This window comes from Ornithorhynchus anatinus, chromosome 16 (genome assembly GCF_004115215.2).
Source record: "Ornithorhynchus anatinus isolate Pmale09 chromosome 16, mOrnAna1.pri.v4, whole genome shotgun sequence".
In the NCBI taxonomy this organism is placed as follows: Eukaryota; Metazoa; Chordata; class Mammalia; order Monotremata; family Ornithorhynchidae; genus Ornithorhynchus; species Ornithorhynchus anatinus.
This window is the reverse complement of record NC_041743.1, coordinates 10,234,589-10,252,306: the sequence shown is the minus strand read 5'-3', so window position 1 is coordinate 10,252,306 and position 17,718 is coordinate 10,234,589. Positions and strand designations below refer to the sequence as shown.

Sequence of the window (17,718 nt, the reverse complement as noted above, 5' to 3'; positions counted from 1 at the left end):
ACCCCACCAAGAAAGGGCAACAGCAAGGGCATCTCTTTGCAGACACGTATGTTATGCATGTTGGACTGGACATGGGGAGACCCAGTTCTAGTTTTAGTTTTTATTCATTCTGAACTTGAGCTTGAAGTTGGGAAGAAGAGAGAGGTCACTAGCAATGACCACTGGCCACTTTACTCAAGTCACATATTCCCCAACCTGCCCTGCCTTGCTCCAATTTATAACTCAAGGAAGTTGGGTCTCCTTAAAGTTTTTATTTCAAACCTGAGGGGATGAAGTGAGACCTGTGAGTTGCTTTATGCCCCCCCACAAAGAAAAACTAACAGACATTTGCGACATTAGGCAGAAAGGAAAGATATAAACAAATCATCTTAATTTTATAACTTAAAAAACATTAGGACTAAATTTATTTTAAAAAAAGTTAGCCGCACACATCTTAAAATGGTTCCTAAATTTTTTCTTGGCAAGGCTTTAGCTAGCAAACTCTTTAATTCATTACAACAGTTTAATTTGCAATACATCCTACCTATTCTTCTTAGAAAAATTTCTTCCAAATATCTTTCTTAAAAGAGTAGCCAGGTAAGAACCAAAGAGAATATGAGCAGGAAGCGCAACATGAGGAGATCAGTTAACAATGGTTCCAAGGAACTTGTGAAAGGGGGTTAGTAAAAGAAAAGAAACAGGACAGGGAAAGAGAAGTATAGGTAAAGACCAAGGTCAATCTGACCTTAATGAAGTGGGGGAAATTTCACTAGAAAGTGTGAGTTTTTAGGACCTGATAACTGAACCTCTATGTTCAAGGGCCAGACCTACCAATTCATTGTCAGTTTTATTACAGACCTGATTTGAAAATTATTTTTTTGTTAAAAAAAAAAAGATGGGTGACACTGGCCCAGACTGTAACTACCAATTTAGAACAAGCCTGGATTTATAAACTTTCAAACCAGAATGGTACTTGATTCTGGAAGATCTTCATTTAAAACCACGCTCACCGAGAAAGTGATCAAGAGCCCCCGGAGAAGTCCATCAAGGTAAGACAGTGCTGCCAGTGTCTACTGGGGAAAGGGTTTGCCTCCAACACATTCATTTGGCTTTTCAGACATTACTAGTAGTTTTCCCATTCACTCTGCTCATGGCTATAAAGACTGTGCCTTGGTCTTATGAGTCTAGACGTTAGAGGAAGAAAGTACATGTGATTTCTAAAGATAGCAAGGCCATAATGGAGCTATTCAGAATATCCCTGGGAGAATGACTGGCAGGGACTGAATGAGTCTTGATGTAGTGGGTAATCTATATGTCTCGGTTTAACGGAGCAACAAAAAATGGCCTTAAATAGAAGAGAACAGTGCTACTATGACTTCTCCACTTTATGAGTGCGCTCATGCCTCCTCAGTGTGCCTGACTCAGTGAAGGAATGGCCACAGTATGCACAAGAATAAGGCTTTTCCCCAGTGTGAATTCGCTGATGGCGTTGGAGCGATGCCAGGCGGGTAAAGGTCCCACCACACTCCTTGCAGTAGAAAGGGCGCTCTCCAGAGTGGGTCTGCTGGTGCCTTTTCAGCCGGAGCAGCTGAACGAAAGCCATCCCACACTCCAGGCATTTATAAGGCTTGTCCTGCCGGTGGATCACCTTGTGCTTGGACAGCAGGTTTGGCTTGCGGAACCCCTTGCCGCATGTAGGGCAGATGTACGGTTTGGTCTCTTCGTCTCCTGGCTTCTGAGCGTCTGAACCCTGCTGGTCCAGATCCCTTCCGTGCTGGCTCTGATGCATCGTAGACCAGGGGTTCCTAACGGCGCCGTGGCCCAAGACCACTTTGGAACGCTCGATTTTGTGGACATTACGCAAATGCCTCCAGACATCGGCTGTGCGGATGAATCCTTTGTCACACTCGGGACATTTGTGCGGCCGATCGCTGGAGTGGATCAGTTTGTGCATGCGCAGGTTCGCAGCCCGAAAGAACTCCTTCCCGCAGATGGGGCAGCAGTAGGAGCGATCGGCGAGGTGGGTCCCTTTGTGGTCCTTCAGCTCCATTAGGTCCTGAAAAGACGCCCCGCACATCTTGCACCGGTAAGGGAAGTCTTCTCCAGCGATGGGCTCCAGGTCATCGTCGCCTTCGTCGTCATCGTCGAAAGCGTCGATGAGGATGATGCTTTCATCATCCTCACTAAGCTCTTCCTGAGGCTCTTCGGAGTGCTCCGAGGAATACAGTTCCAAGTCTTCATCCTCACACTGTAAGTCAAAGTTCGTACTGGAGGTGACGAAAATGCCGGCCGTGGTTTCACCCCGCTTCCCGTAACAGGTCTCGTAAGTTTCCTCGTCGTCACACTGCAGTTCCACGGGGAGCTCCTGCCCCCCCAAGGGTTCTGCTGGGCAGCCAGTGGGGCTGGAGGGTGGAGAGTAATCTTCCTGCACTTCCAGCTGGAGGCTCACTCTGCGACCTCCGGCCTTCAAGCTCCGGCTGGATCCATCTGAACGCTTCCCCGCCGTGTCCCGGGCATCGCTGTCTGACTGCCAGTCCTCCTCCTCTTCTTGCTCATCCATCTTGGGCCCCTGGGTGTGAGCCTCTTTCCTGTTTCTCATGGAGGCCACGGTCAGTTTTCTCTGCCTCAGATCCTTTCCAGGCAGCCCTGTTGCGTCCTGGGAAAATTACAAGATTGGTTCTATTAATAGGTTTGCTGAAGCAGTTGGAGGAAATGTAAAATCAATGCAACTTGTCCATCTTCCCTAGCAAAATCATAGAGTACAATGACATGGCGATTTGCCAACATACCTGTAGACTACTGGAGCAAACAAACACTTGAACTGTTTCTCAACTTCTTAAATGTAAAATTAAATAGAAAAGTAACAACTTTTCTTCTATTTTAAAAATATGAGCACAGAAGGAAAATACCCTCATTTTGACTTCATAATGACATAACTCGTTTTTTTTAATAGTATTTCTTTAGCACTTACAATGTGCCAGGCATTGTACTGTGCACTTTTCCCTTTTTTAAAAAATCTTTTTTCCTATTTCAGCACCTACCTTAGTGCTTAGCACACAGAAAGTATTTAACAAATGCCACAATTATTATTATTGTTATTCCATCTTAGGTAACACCCAGGAGTCTCTGCACAAATTTTCTAGTCGGTTCTAATTCAAATGGCTAGAATTTGCATAAACATCTAAAGCATTTTTCAAGTGATGTGGATTAACGACCCACAGGTCTGTCAGGTATGGTCTGCATGTCAATCCTCTTGGCCACTGTGGCCCATTTAGTTTGCATCAAGGTGCCTTAAGGAGAGATCCTGGGCATACCTAACGGTTAGTTATGGTATTGTTTAAGCATTTACTATGTGCCAAACAGTGCACTAAGCACTGAAGTAGAGAAAAGACTATGGAACAGTCCCAGTTCCATGTGGGGCTTACAGTCTAAAAGTCCCCATTGCATAGATGAGGAAATTAAGACACAGAGAGGTTATCTAGTCTGCCCATGGTCACACCAGCAGTCCAGTGGCAGGCCTGGGACTAGAACCTGGGTCTCCTGACTCCCTGGCCCACACTCTTCTCACCAAGCTAATACTGCCCAAGAGCTGTGATGTACATTTTGGGGTCCTTTCTTGGACTGCACCCATTCTGGGGGCATCTCACCTCTCCTGCCACATCAGCGGGAGATTAGTAACCTATGTCAGGAGACTAGGTAAGCCAGTATGATCACCCTGCCCCAAACCCACACCACAGTATTTCAAACACATTCTCTTTTGGCTCAAGATGTCAAATAATAATAATGGAATTTGTTAAATACTTACTATGTGCCAAACAATGTAGTAAGCACTGCAGTAATCGGATCAGGCAGAGCTTCTCTCCCACATGGGGGTCACAGACTAAGGGGGAGAGAGAACAGGTATTTAATACCCATTTTATAGATGAAGAAACTGATGCACAGAGAAGTTAAATGACTTGCCCAAGGTCAGAAAGCCAGAAGTTTGTGGATCTTGGATTGGAGCATTTTAGTGTTGTGCTTGGATTTGCACCTTTTATTCACCCACCCTCAGCCCCACTGCACTTATGTATATATCCATAATTTATTTCTATTAATATCTGATTCCCTTTCTACATGATAAACTCCTGTGGGCAGGGATTTCTTTTATTGAAAGGATGGTTACTGGGAAGGCATCCGCCAGTAGCCTCTAAGTCTTTTCAACAGTGGACCTCAGCCAGAAATCCATGTGAGTTCGGGCAGCATGAATGTTTTATTGATAACAGTGGTGAAGTATAGCCTGTTAGCTATTCAAAAATATGGATTTATTTTTTTTTTAGCAGTAATAACAAAGTTGAAAAAACAGTTTAATGAGCTTAATACAAAAGTGGGCAAGCTAGTGCTTGCTACCCAGGGATCACTTTAGATCAGGTAAGTGAGAATACTGCTATTTAACAGACTGTACTACTCTGGAGAACTATGGGGCATATTCAGCCAGGGCACATCTCAATTCTGATTGGGTCCTACTGGTCTAGCAGTTCATTTGTGTGAGATAATTAGGTAAAAAATAATTGCCAAAATATCATGGTGGACCTCACTCTGCAGTCCTGCAGGCCATAATTTAGTTGCTCCTGGTCTGCTCTGCTGCAGAGCACCATCATTATTGGCTGAAATTTTTGCATAAAAATTATTTTGAATCCCCAACTCCAACAAAATCATAGGGAAATCAGGATGGTATTTTAATGGGAAAAAACCTAACAACGTACAAGAGCCAAGAAAACCTGCCCCTAAATGTCTAGATTTCCCCGATGGCTATACTGGGGTTTCTGCTCGAGAGGCCATTGAGAGATTGAGGAAAGGCTTGGGGGTAAAAGGAGAAAACACACGGCAGGATCACGGTAGATTCAGAAGAACACGAAAAGCCCATCTGGAATCAGTTCCTTTCCCGGCTTTAGGTTTGTCATAGCCCAAGACTCACTGCCACCTTCCCTCCCGTGCTCCCTCCCACCTTCCTTTACAAACTCCATCCAGTTCTCTAACCTCCCCCAAATCCACCTCACTTCCTTAGCTGCTTCTTTGCTGCAGCTGACCTGCTTGGAGTTTCTTACTGCGGCAGTTTCCTCCTGAGACAGAGCTCTTCCTTTTTCTAAACCACCCAAGGAAAGGACGGGCTGGGCTGAACAAATATATGTATCGCTGGGGACGTATAGCTGTCACCCGTCGCCGGGGACAGGTTCTTTCGGAATCGGCGCGGGAGAGAGAGAGAGAGAGAGAGGCTGGAGATGGAAAACCTGAGTTTTGTATAGAATTTATTCCACGGGGCGGACTGAATTAATTATTTAGACGCGACAGTCTGCCTTCCCCTTTGGGGGAAATATGGTGTTAAAGCTTCCCCTTTGGGAGGAATTTGGTGTTAAAGCTTCCCTGATGGGAGGAGTACACTAGTATGTTACTCGAGTGTGGGCGGACACCAGGGCCCGCCCAGGAAGAGCTCGTTAATGGTTTACTCACAACGTGGTGAGGCGGCTAGTTCCCACCATGTGTGCACCCACTTGGGAGGAATCCACTTAAGTGTTCAATCTACTTATGCGCCGACCCCATTTAGGCCTTAGACTTACTTATGCGTTACAACTCTTGCGTTAAACTCACTTGCGCGTTACACTCGCTTGTACGCTACCCACTTACGCACTAAACTCACATGTGCATTATACTCCCTTATACATTGCCCGCTTATACACTAAGCTCATATATGCGTTACACTCATACATTACCCACTTATGTATTTAACCCAGTTATGTGTTACACTCACCCGTCCCGCGACCCCTGTCTCTGTGCGATGTTCCTGGTGGCAGAATGGCGTCTGGTGCTCGGGACAGGGAGAGACACGTGGGTGGCCGTTGCTACCGCTGTGATCTTCCCAGAGAGAGAGACCCGAGCACCAGAGGCAACAGGTATTTATCACCTTGGTTTGGGTGGTCCCCACTTCCTTCCTGTTCAATCTCCACCCCCTTCCGCTCCCTTCCCTTCCATACCTTATTGGGTGGGCACGGAGGTGAGGGACACCTATCTTCCCGTCCTGCCTCCTCTGGCCAGAGAGGTTACGTCACTGATGGCATTTTGACCTTTGGGTAGCCAGTGCCCAGGTCCACCTTGGCACAATAGCTGGCAAAGAAAGGAGCTTCCATGTGGCAAGAGGCATGGGTAATAAATAGGCCCAGATAATCTACAAATACAGTACTATGCCCCTGACATTTATTAACTACAGTGCCAAATCCCTAAGTACCTCATTTCTAAAGTCTAGAGGAGTGATCTAAATATAGCATATTAGTGCACAGGCATGAGACTTATACTTTCTTAAAGTCAACATATTTGTGGCAATATTGACAACGGAACCTTTCCTATTAGAGGTGAGTGTTTACAGATTAAACTAAGGATGCTGTCGAGGGTCAGGGGGTCAGAAGAGGGGTTGGGGTGATGTATGGGGGTAGGGGAAGCCTTGGCAGCAGGCGCAGGACCGAGGGGAGCTTAGGGGATAAAAGCCCAAGGGATGAGGAAGGGCCTGGTCTCGTCTTAGCCACCAAAGCCCTCATTCTCCCTGGCCCTCCAGCCACTTCTTTCTTTCATAAACTGCCCTGAGCCATCCCTCTCACCACTCAATCTCCAAGGGCTCCTTCCCCTCTGCCTTCAAACATGCCCACGTCTCCCCCATCCTAAAAAAACCTGCTCTTGACCCCACTTCCCCCTCCAGTTATCGTCCTATCTCCCTACTACCCTTCCTTTCCAAAATCCTAGAACGAGTCATCTACAATCGATGCTTAGAATTCCTTAACTCCCATTCTCTCCTGGACCCCCTCCAATCTGGCTTCCGTCCCCTCCACTCTACCGAGACTGCTCTCTCTAAGGTCACCCATGACCTCCTTCTTGCCAAATCCAATGGCTCCTACTCCATTCTAATCCTCCTTGACCTCTCTGCTGCCTTTGACACTGTCGACCATCCCCTCCTCCTCCATACCTTATCTCACCTTGGCTTCACGGACTCTGTCTTCTCCTGGTTCTCCTCTTACCTCTCTGGCCGGTCATTCTCGGTCTCCTTCGCTGGAGCCTCCTCCCCCTCCCATCCTTTAACTGTTGGAGTTCCTCAAGGGTCAGTTCTTGGCCTTCTTCTGTTCTCCATTTACACTCACTCCCTCGGTGAACTCATTCGCTCTCATGGCTTTGACTACCATCTCTACGCAGATGACACGCAGATCTACATCTCCGCCCCTGTCCTCTCCCCCTCCCTTCAGGCTCGCATCTCCTCCTGCCTCCGGGACGTCTCCACCTGGATGTCGGCCCGCCACCTAAAACTCAACATGAGCAAGACTGAGCTCCTCATCTTCCCTCCCAAACCCGGTCCTCTCCCAGACTTCTCTATCACCGTGGATGGCACGACCATCCTTCCTGTCTCTCAGGCCCGCGATCTCGGTGTCATCCTTGACTCGTCCCTCTCGTTCACCCCACACATCCTATCCGTTACCAAGACCTGCCGGTTTCACCTCTACAATATCGCCAAGATCCGCCCTTTCCTCTCCACCCAAACGGCTACCTTACTGTTACGGGCTCTCGTTATATCCCAGCTAGACTACTGTGTCAGCCTTCTCTCTGACCTCCCTTCCTCCTCTCTCGCCCCGCTCCGGTCTATTCTTCACTCCGCTGCCCGGCTCATCTTCCTGCAGAAACAATCTGGGCATGTCACTCCCCTTCTTAAACAACTCCAGTGGTTGCCTATTGACCTCCGCTCCAAACAAAAACTCCTCACTCTAGGCTTCAAGGCTCTCCATCACCTTGCCCCTTCCTACCTCTCCTCCCTTCTTTCTACCGCCCACCCCGCACGCTCCGCTCCTCTGCCGCCCACCTCCTCACCGTCCCTCGGTCTCGCCTATCCCGCCGTTGACCCCTGGGTCACGTCCTCCCGCGGTCCTGGAACGCCCTCTCTCCTCACCTCCGCCAAACTGATTCTCTTTCCCTCTTCAAAACCCTACTTAAAAATCACCTCCTCCAAGAGGCGTTCCCAGACTGAGCTCCTCTTCCCCCTCTACTCCCTCTGCCATCCCCCCTTTACCTCTCCGCAGCTAAAGCCTCATTTTCCCCTTTTCCCTCTGCTCCTCCACCTCTCCCTTCCCATCCCCACAGCACTGTACTCGTCCGCTCAACTGTATATATTTTCGTTACCCTATTTATTTTGTTAATGAATTGTACATCGCCTTGATTCTATTTAGTTGCCATCGTTTTTACGAGATGTTCTTCCCCTTGACGCTGTTTATTGCCATCGTTCTTGTCTGTCCGTCTCCCCCGATTAGACTGTAAGCCCGTCAAACGGCAGGGACTGTCTCTATCTATTGCCGACTTGTTCATCCCAAGCGCTTAGTAAAGTGCTCTGCACATAGTAAGCGCTCAATAAATACTATTGAATGAATGAATGGTCTTTCTGCCGTTCCTTGGTGAAAGCGACAGGAGGAGCGTTGATCGGTCAGATATTCTCAACATGGGCTGGAACATGTAACAATGCTGCTGCTTCAATCAATCAGTCAGTCCTATTTATTAAGACTTTACTGTGTGCACAGCTCTGTAGTAAGGACTCTTGAGAGAGCACAACAGAGTTGGTAGACACATTCCCTGCCCAGAAGAAGCTTATAGTTTAGAATGGGAGGCAGACATTAAATTAAAAGGCAGATATGTACTGGACCTTTTTGTAGGAAAATGATCCAGGCAGTTGAGTGAAGTGTGGACTGAAGAGGGGAGAGGATAACTGCTTGGATTAACGCCGTTGGAGTTTGGATAGAGAGGAAAGGGTGGATTTTAGCGATGTTGCGAAGGTTGAACCAACAGGATTTGGTGACATATTGAAAAACGTGGTTTAAAGTGTTAAAACTCTATCACTTGAACCGCAAGGCTCAGTTGCGGGTCCCCTTCTACTCTCCATCTACACCCATTCCCTTGGAGAACTCACTGACAACCATGGCTTCAAATACCATCTCCCCAGAATGATTTCCAAATCTACATCTCCAGCCCCGCTCTCTCTCCCTCTCTGCAGTCTCACATTTCCTCTTGCCTCCAAACATCTCTACTTGGATGTCCCACCGATACCTCCAAACGAATATGTCCAAAACAGAGCTGCTCATCTTCCCACCCAAACCCTGACTTTCCCATCACCGTAGACGGCACCACCATCCTCCGTCTCACAGGCCCGTAACGTTGGTATTATCCTCAATTCATCTCTTTCGTTTAACCCACATTTTCAATCTGTCACTAAATCCCTAGGGCCTGTCATAGAAGAAATAGTCCAGTGTCCTTCTTTTTTTTTTTGATGGCATTTGTTAAGCGCTAACCATGTGCAAAGCACTGTTCTAAGCGCTGGTTTGTGGGTGGTAGCGTTTCTTGCACAAAACAAGTAGCAAAATTGACTATGGAATCTAATATAATGAAGCCAGGCGAGGCCAGATATGAAATTTGCTCCCCCATTTCTTGGCACTGGGAAAACTTTTCCTCGCATAACTTCGTAAGGCAGACATACTGCTGGAGGCCACAGGCCAGGGAGCGCAGCATGGCTAAGTGGAAAGAGCCCAGGCTTGGGAGTCAGAGGTCGTGGGTTCTAATCCCAGGTCTGCCAGTTAGCAGCTATGTGACTTTGAACAAGTCACTTCACTTCTCTGGGCTTCATTCAGTTCCCTCTGCCGCCTGCCTGCTATCCCTCCTCGACTCTACCGACCTCCTCCTCCACCATACCGCGCCCACTCACCGACTCGGTCACACCCTCGATCTTGTCATCTCCTACCGCTGCACTATCTCCTCACTCACCAACTCTGAAATCCCTCTCTCGGACCATAACCTTCTCACCTGCCTCATCTCTCACACTCCCTCCCCCTGCAAATCTTCGCTACTGCCCCACAGAGACCTCCGCTCTCTCGATCCCATCCGTCTTTCCAATAGCATCTCTCCTCACCTTGCCGCCCTGTCCTCTCTTCCCACTCTCGACGATCAGGTCTCCGCTCTCAACTCCACCCTCTCTACTCATCTCGACTCTCTCGCCCCCCTTTCCCTCCGCCGCTCTCGCGCCACTAACCCACAGCCCTGGATCACCTCCTCCGTCCGCCTCCTACGCTCCTATGCTCGAGCCGCTGAGCGCTGCTGGCGAAAGTCCAAGCACCGAGCCGACCTCACACACTTCAAATTTATCCTTTCCTGCCTTAACTCTGCCCTCTCCTCCGCCAGGCAAAGCTTCTTCTCCTCCCTCATCGACACCCATGCCCGTCACCCCCGCCGATTGTTCCGGACCTTTAACTCTCTCCTTAGGCCCCCTGTTCCTCCCCCTCCCCCATCTCTCACCCCTAATGATCTGGCCACCTATTTCCTCACGAAAATCAACACGATCAGGTCTGAGCTCCCCAAAGTCACCCCTCCGCCTCTCCCCTCCCCCCCAACGACCCCCTCCCCTACTTTCCCATCCTTCCCTGCGGTATCCTCAGAGGAGATCTCCTCCCTCCTCGCAAGTGCCACCCCCTCCACCTGCGCCTCGGACCCCATTCCCTCTCACCTTCTTAAAACCATCGCCCCTGCCCTCCTCCCTTCCTTAACTTCTATTTTTAACCACTCAATCTCCAAGGGCTCCTTCCCCTCTGCCTTCAAACACGCCCACGTCTCCCCCATCCTAAAAAAACCCGCTCTTGACCCCACTTCCCCCTCCAGTTATCGTCCTATCTCCCTACTACCCTTCCTTTCCAAAATCTTAGAACGAGTCGTCTACAATCGATGCCTAGAATTCCTTAACTCCCATTCTCTCCTAGACCCCCTCCAATCTGGCTTCCGTCCCCTCCACTCTACCGAGACTGCTCTCTCTAAGGTCACCCATGACCTCCTTCTTGCCAAATCCAATGGCTCCTACTCCATTCTGATCCTCCTTGACCTCTCTGCTGCCTTTGACACTGTCGACCATCCCCTCCTCCTCCATACCTTATCTCACCTTGGCTTCACAGACTCTGTCCTCTCCTGGTTCTCCTCTTACCTCTCTGGCCGATCATTCTCGGTCTCCTACGCTGGAGCCTCCTCCCCCTCCCATCCTTTAACTGTTGGAGTTCCTCAAGGGTCAGTTCTCGGCCCTCTTCTGTTCTCCATTTACACTCACTCCCTCGGTGAACTCATCCGCTCTCACGGCTTTGACTACCATCTCTACGCAGATGACACGCAGATCTACATCTCCGCCCCTGTCCTCTCCCCCTCCCTTCAGGCTCGCATCTCCTCCTGCCTCCGGGACGTCTCCACCTGGATGTCGGCCCGCCACCTAAAACTCAACATGAGCAAGACTGAGCTCCTCATCTTCCCTCCCAAGCCCGGTCCGCTCCCAGACTTCTCCATCACCGTGGATGGCACGACCATCCTTCCCATCCCGCAGGCCCGCAATCTCGGTGTCATCCTTGACTCGTCCCTCTCGTTCACCCCACACATCCTATCCGTTACCAAGACCTGCCGGTTTCACCTCTACAATATCGCCAAGATCCGCCCTTTCCTCTCCACCCAAACGGCTACCTTACTATTACGGGCTCTCATTATATCCCGGCTAGACTACTGTGTCAGCCTTCTCTCTGACCTCCCTTCCTCCTCTCTCGCCCCGCTCCGGTCTATTCTTCACTCCGCTGCCCGGCTCATCTTCCTGCAGAAACGATCTGGGCATGTCACTCCCCTTCTTAAACAACTCCAGTGGTTGCCTATCGACCTCCGCTCCAAACAAAAACTCCTCACTCTAGGCTTCAAGGCTCTCCATCACCTTGCCCCTTCCTACCTCTCCTCCCTTCTCTCTTTCTACCGCCCACCCCGCACGCTCCGCTCCTCCGCCGCCCACCTCCTCGCCGTCCCTCGGTCTCGCCTATCCCGCCGTCGACCCCTGGGTCACGTCCTCCCGCGGTCCTGGAACGCCCTCCCTCCTCACCTCCGCCAAACTGATTCTCTTTCCCTCTTCAAAACCTTACTTAAAAATCACCTCCTCCAAGAGGCGTTCCCAGACTGAGCTCCTCTTCCCCCTCTACTCCCTCTGCCATCCCCCCTTTACCTCTCCGCAGCTAAAGCCTCATTTTCCCCTTTTCCCTCTGCTCCTCCACCTCTCCCTTCCCATCCCCACAGCACTGTACCCGTCCGCTCAACTGTATATATTTTCGTTACCCTATTTATTTTGTTAATGAATTGTACATCGCCTTGATTCTATTTAGTTGCCATCGGTTTTTAAGAGATGTTCTTCCCCTTGACGCTGTTTAGTGCCATTGTTCTTGTCTGTCCGTCTCCCCCAATTAGACTGTAAGCCCGTCAAACGGCAGGGACTGTCTCTATCTGTTGCCGACTTGTTCATCCCAAGCGCTTAGTACAGTGCTCTGCACATAGTAAGCGCTCAATAAATACTATTGAATAAAATGGGGATGAAGACTGTGAGCCTCCCGTGAAACCACCTGATGACCCTGTATCTACCCCAGGGCTTAGAACAGTGCTCGGCACATAGTGAGCGTTTGACAGATACCATAATAATAATAATAATCCCAGCTCCACCACTTATCAGCTGTGTGACTTTGGGCAAGTCACTTCACTTCTCTGTGCCTCTGTGACCCCATCTGTAAAATGGGGACGAAGACTGTGAGCCCCACGTGGGACCACTTGATGACCCGGTATCAACCCCAGCGCTTAGAACAGTGCTCCACACATAGTAAGCACTTAACTACCATAACAGTAATAATCACTCCGGCTCCACCACTTAGCAGGTGTGTGACCTCGGGCCAGTCAATTCACTTCTCTGGGCCTCTGTTCCCTCCTCCGTCCCTCTGTTCCCTTCTCTGTCAAATGGGGATGAAGACTGTGAGCCCCACGTGCGACCACCTGATGACCCGGTATCAACCCCGGTGCTTCGAACAGTGCTTGGCCCATAGTAAGCGCTTAACAAATACCATAATAATAATAATGATCGGCCCGATTCCACCACTTAGCAGCTGTGTGGCCTTGGGCCAGTCACTTCACTGGGCCTCCGTGACCCCATCTGTAAAATGGGGACGAAGACAGTGAGCCCCACGTGGGGCCACCTGATGACCGGGTATCAACCCCAGCGCCTCGAACAGTGCTTGGCACAGAGTAAGCTCATAATAATGATAATAATCTTGTTAGCTTCGGAGAGGCTGAAGTTGTCCCGGTCCCTTCTTTGCCTCTCCCGAGCCCGTTTCCCGGCGAGGCCGGGGCGGGGACGATGGGGAGGAGGAGCGGCACACAAAGGGCCCAGGGGAGGACCATTTACCGGCACCGGCGACGGCGGCTGGTCCGTCCGTAGCTCCCGGGCCGCTGGGCTCCCTCGGCAGGAAGGACTTCCCTCCGCCGCCCCCCTCCATCCCCCGCCCGGCCGCTGACGGACAACACCCCCACCAACCCCGAGGCCCGACCAGGGCCCCGCCCCGCCCCTTGGCAGTCTGCGGGCTCTCCGTTTTGTCTGTCTGTCTGGTCTTTCTGGCTTGTCGATCTGTCTGTCTTGTCTCTCTTTGTCTGTCTTGTCTGTCTTGGCGGTCTGTCTGTCTTGTTTATCTTTGTCTATCTTTGTCTGTCTTGTCTGTTTGTCTGTCTTGTCGGTCTGTCTGTCTTGTTTATCTTTGTCTATCTTTGTCTGTCTTGTCTGGCTGTCTTGTCTGTCTTGTCTGTCTGTCTTGTCTGCCCTGTCTGTCTTGTCTGTTTGTCTATCTTGTCAGTCTCTCTGTCTTGTCTATCTTTGTCTGACTGTCTTGTCTATCTTTGTCTGACTGTCTTGTCTGTCTGTCTATCTTGTCGATCTGTCTTGTCTGTCTGTCTGGTCTGTCTTGTCTATCTTGTCTGTCTGTCTGTCTTGTCTGTCTGGCTGTCCGACCCCGGGGACCCTTGCGAGCAATCCTGTGCCGCAGCTTAGGGGAGGGACAGAACGCAGGGCTGGGGACATGGACACTCTTCTGCCCTCTCCCAGACACCCGACCCCGAGGTCCCCTCTCCTCCCTTACATTTTTATTCATTCATATTTATTAAGCACTTACCGTACTAAGCGCTTGGAAAGTACAACTGGGCAACAAAGAGAGACGATCCCTCCACAGTCCTTTCCAAGTCCCTCGAGGTTCAGGACTCCTGCCTGATTTCCACCTGGATATTCTTTCCCAGGGCTTAGATCAATGCTGTGCCCACAGTGAGCTCTTAATATAGTATTACTACAACTACTAAATGCTCAAACATTACACAGGGCGGTAGTGGATTTTTTTCCTCCTACTATATTTGAGAACTATCTGAAGGAAGTGGCTTAAACAACTAAAAGGCTCTGTCACTGAATCAATTGAGCACCTACTATGCACAGAGCACTGTACTAAGCCCTTGTGGGAGTACAATACAACAGAAATTAGCAGACACGCTCCCTGCCCATAAAGAGCTAACAGCGTAGAGTAGGTCTTAATAATAATAATGATGGTATTCGTTAAGCGCTTACTAGGTGTCAGGCACTGTTCTAAACTCTGGACTCCACCCTACACCCAATTTATATGAAGCCTTTTCCATCTCTGTAGTCTTTGATCTTATAATGACAAGAAGGGCAGTGAGGGAGACCCTTGGTATTGAGCAAGGTTAACTTTCAGAGACTTTTCATTACAGAGGACTGGATTAGTAACATGAGAATTGGAAGACATCCCCTAAGTGGCCAGCAGGCCAGATCTTTTCATGGAGGACTGCTTTATTAAAGTATCAAGCTATCCCAATAGTTATTGTGATTACTGAATCCAAAATCATGACCCTAGAATCCAATTACAAAGTGTTACTCAAAAATGTCACATAAATTGGATTTTTATTTCATGTTAAAAATCCTAAGAAATGTCCTCTGCCCCATCTTTATTTTCCTTCCTTTTCCTCTTCAGCATAACCTCTTCCACAGTATGACTTTGTCCAGCTTGAACAACTCCCATATTTGCCCCACCTCAGGGATATTCGTGTAGGAAAATCATTACATTACTATTCCCCCATCCAGTGATCTGTTTTAATGTGTGCCGCCTCCTGTAGACTGTAAGCTCTTTGTGGGCAGGAATCATGCCTACCAACTCTATTGTACTCTCCAAGTGCTTAGTACAGTGCTAAGCATACAGTAAGTACTATCAATTGACAGATCGATTGGAGGCTTGGGAGGGAGGAATAAGAATAGGGATTATTTAAATAAGGTTCAGTGGGAGTTGTCTCTATGAAGGATGAACATTTGCTTAAGAAATCCCATTATGTCAGTTCCATTTCCCCCTGTAACTTTTGCATATCTGAAACTGCCACTCCAGCTCTTCACTATCCAAACCCTTCTTGACCTTTCTTTCCTCAACTCTCCTTCCTTATCCAGAAGTTAGTTCATTAGAGAAGCAGCGTGGCGCAGTGGAAAGAGCACGGGCTTTGGAGTCAGGGCTCATGAGTTCAAATCCCAGCTCTGCCACTTGTCAGCTGTGTGACTGTGGGCAAGTCACTTAACTTCTCTGTGCCTCAGTTCCCTCATCTGTAAAATGGGGATTAAGACTGTGAGCCCCACATGGGACAACCTGATTCCCCTGTGTCTATCCCAGCGCTTAGAACAGTGCTCTGCACATAGTAAGCGCTTAACAAATACCAACATTATTATTATTATTATTATTCCATGCCTAACGGGAACCCAGGCAAAATAGAATCTGGGCTCAATACATAGACTTTACTGGCAAGAGAAGGTGGAGTGAGAAGAGAGGGACAGCAACATCATGAGCTAGAGAGGGAGTCATGGATGGGAGTTCTGTGAGGCAGCCATGGTTGCCACAGCAACTAAACCTCTGGGGATGTTAGCCCTCCGTCTCCTCCAGTACCATGGCTCAGCATTGCTGAGCTGTTAACCTGTTAGATTGCAGTCCTGGATTACTCAGATCACTCACCTGCCTTAACACAACCGTGTGTGTGTGTGTGTGTGTGTGTTGTTAAAAGAAACTATTAACCAATCATAGTAGACAACAAATTATGCCAGTTCTTCCAGTGCCATGCATCACTTGTGGTGTTGGTCGAGGGATGATACTCATTTTTTAATCCAATAAACTTTATTGTCTTTGATTTGAAGGAACTAGAGTTATCATTTGGGCTTTAGTGCTTAAAAGAAAGTCCAAAAACAACCAGAAAAGGTACTGGATCTCCCTTCTCATGTGAGGGCACTTCTTTGAAGGTCTTTTCTCTCTACCTTTACCAACAACAGGTTCTGAATTTTGGATTCTAGGAGATTGATTCCACGCCCAACTCCTCTCCACAAATTCCAGCCTTTCTCCCATCAGGCTACAGTTAAGAGCTCTCAAAAGAGGCCCAACCACCTTCCAAAATTCTACTGGCAATTAACCTCATTTCATGTTGGCCCAATACTGGCCAATTAGCAACTCACACCCTAAGGCAGTGGCACTGGGTTGCTCTGGGGCCCTCCTGCTCAGTTGGCCCTGTGGCACCGTTGATCAGGTGGCAGAATGTCCTGCAATCAGCCACAGGCTCTTTGAGGAGCAGATGGACTGAAATTACCGTGGTTGGTTAATGTCATTGAGTTTCTTCCATCCGGCTATCTCTTAGAGGGCGGAAGTAACCACAGGTCAGCCTGGAGTCCTGATCCCACTCCAGCCCGGAGCCGGTTCCGAAAATCATGTTAGTCCCTGTTGGTGGCTTGCCATCGAGCTAATAGTAGTCTCACTATTAGTTAAGTAATAGGGTCAAGGGGCTGTGAGTTTGGCTTGGGAACCTGAGCTGATCAGGTTCAAATCACTTGTGTCCTCAGAGTAGTCTGGTAAGATAAGAGACCTAAAAGAGCTCGAGGGGACCGTCCCCTCTGGGCCTCCCCAGGGAGTTGTATCCCACATGGCCTCATGGATAAAGCACTGTCCTGGGAGTAAGAAGGACCTGGATTCTAAACCCAACTCTGCCACTTCTCTGCTGTGTGACCTTAAGCAAGTCACGTAACTTCTCTATGCCTCAGTTATCTCATCTGTAAAATGGGCATTAAGACTCTGAACCCTATGTGGGACAGGCACTGTGTCCAAACTGATTAGCTTGTATCTATCCCAGTGCTTAGAAGAGTGCTTGACGCAAAGTAAGTGCTTAAATGCCATCATTATTATTATTATTGGAGGTCACCTGCAAAGGTGACCTCTGGCAAGCAATCGATGCTGTATGCACCTCCAGTCAATCAGGAGCTCAAAAGCAATCTCTAGAGAGCCTCCAGGGAACCCTTTTATTGCCCCCCCCCCCAAAATTCTTTATCAGCATGGCCTGGGGGAAAGAACGAAGGGAGTCTAATCTCTGCTCTCCAATGATTGCTGTGAAACCTTAGGCAAATCACTTAATTTCTCTGTGCCTCCGTTCCCCTGTTCTTCCTATTTACACTGTGAGCCACATGCATGACAGTACTGTGTCCAACCTGATTCACTTGTATCTACCCCAACACTTAGAACAGTGTTCAACACACAGTAAGTGGTTAACCAATACCATAAAAAAATGGGTAACCCAGATACATTTCTTCCACTAATCACAGACCAGATATACAGGGCCTTCTTTTCTACTTTAAGCTTTAATGAGTGATGCTTTTCAGCTACCTGAGAGAAGTCACTCTCCTTCCCTTTGTGGGCAGAATGTGCCTTTTGTTTAACAAGCTTTAGCATCTTAGGAAACCACTATCTGTCAAGCTTGCTCTCCAGGTTTGTTGGTACCACTCCTCAAAGAAAAAGAAAATAT

The 17,718-nt window shown here is 48.8% G+C and overlaps 1 protein-coding gene across 1 annotated transcript; it reads right to left on the bottom strand.

Annotated features, from left to right (window-relative positions):
• Window positions 1-368: 368 nt before the first annotated feature.
• ZNF648 (zinc finger protein 648) lies at window positions 369-13,311 on the bottom strand. Its single transcript, XM_029080455.2, has 2 exons — window positions 13,259-13,311; window positions 369-2,635 (listed from the first exon to the last, which is right to left on the bottom strand). Exon 2 carries the CDS (start codon window positions 2,576-2,578, stop codon window positions 1,349-1,351), a length of 1,230 nt encoding a protein of 409 aa, XP_028936288.1. The 5' UTR covers window positions 2,579-2,635; window positions 13,259-13,311; the 3' UTR covers window positions 369-1,348.
• Window positions 13,312-17,718: the final 4,407 nt, after the last annotated feature.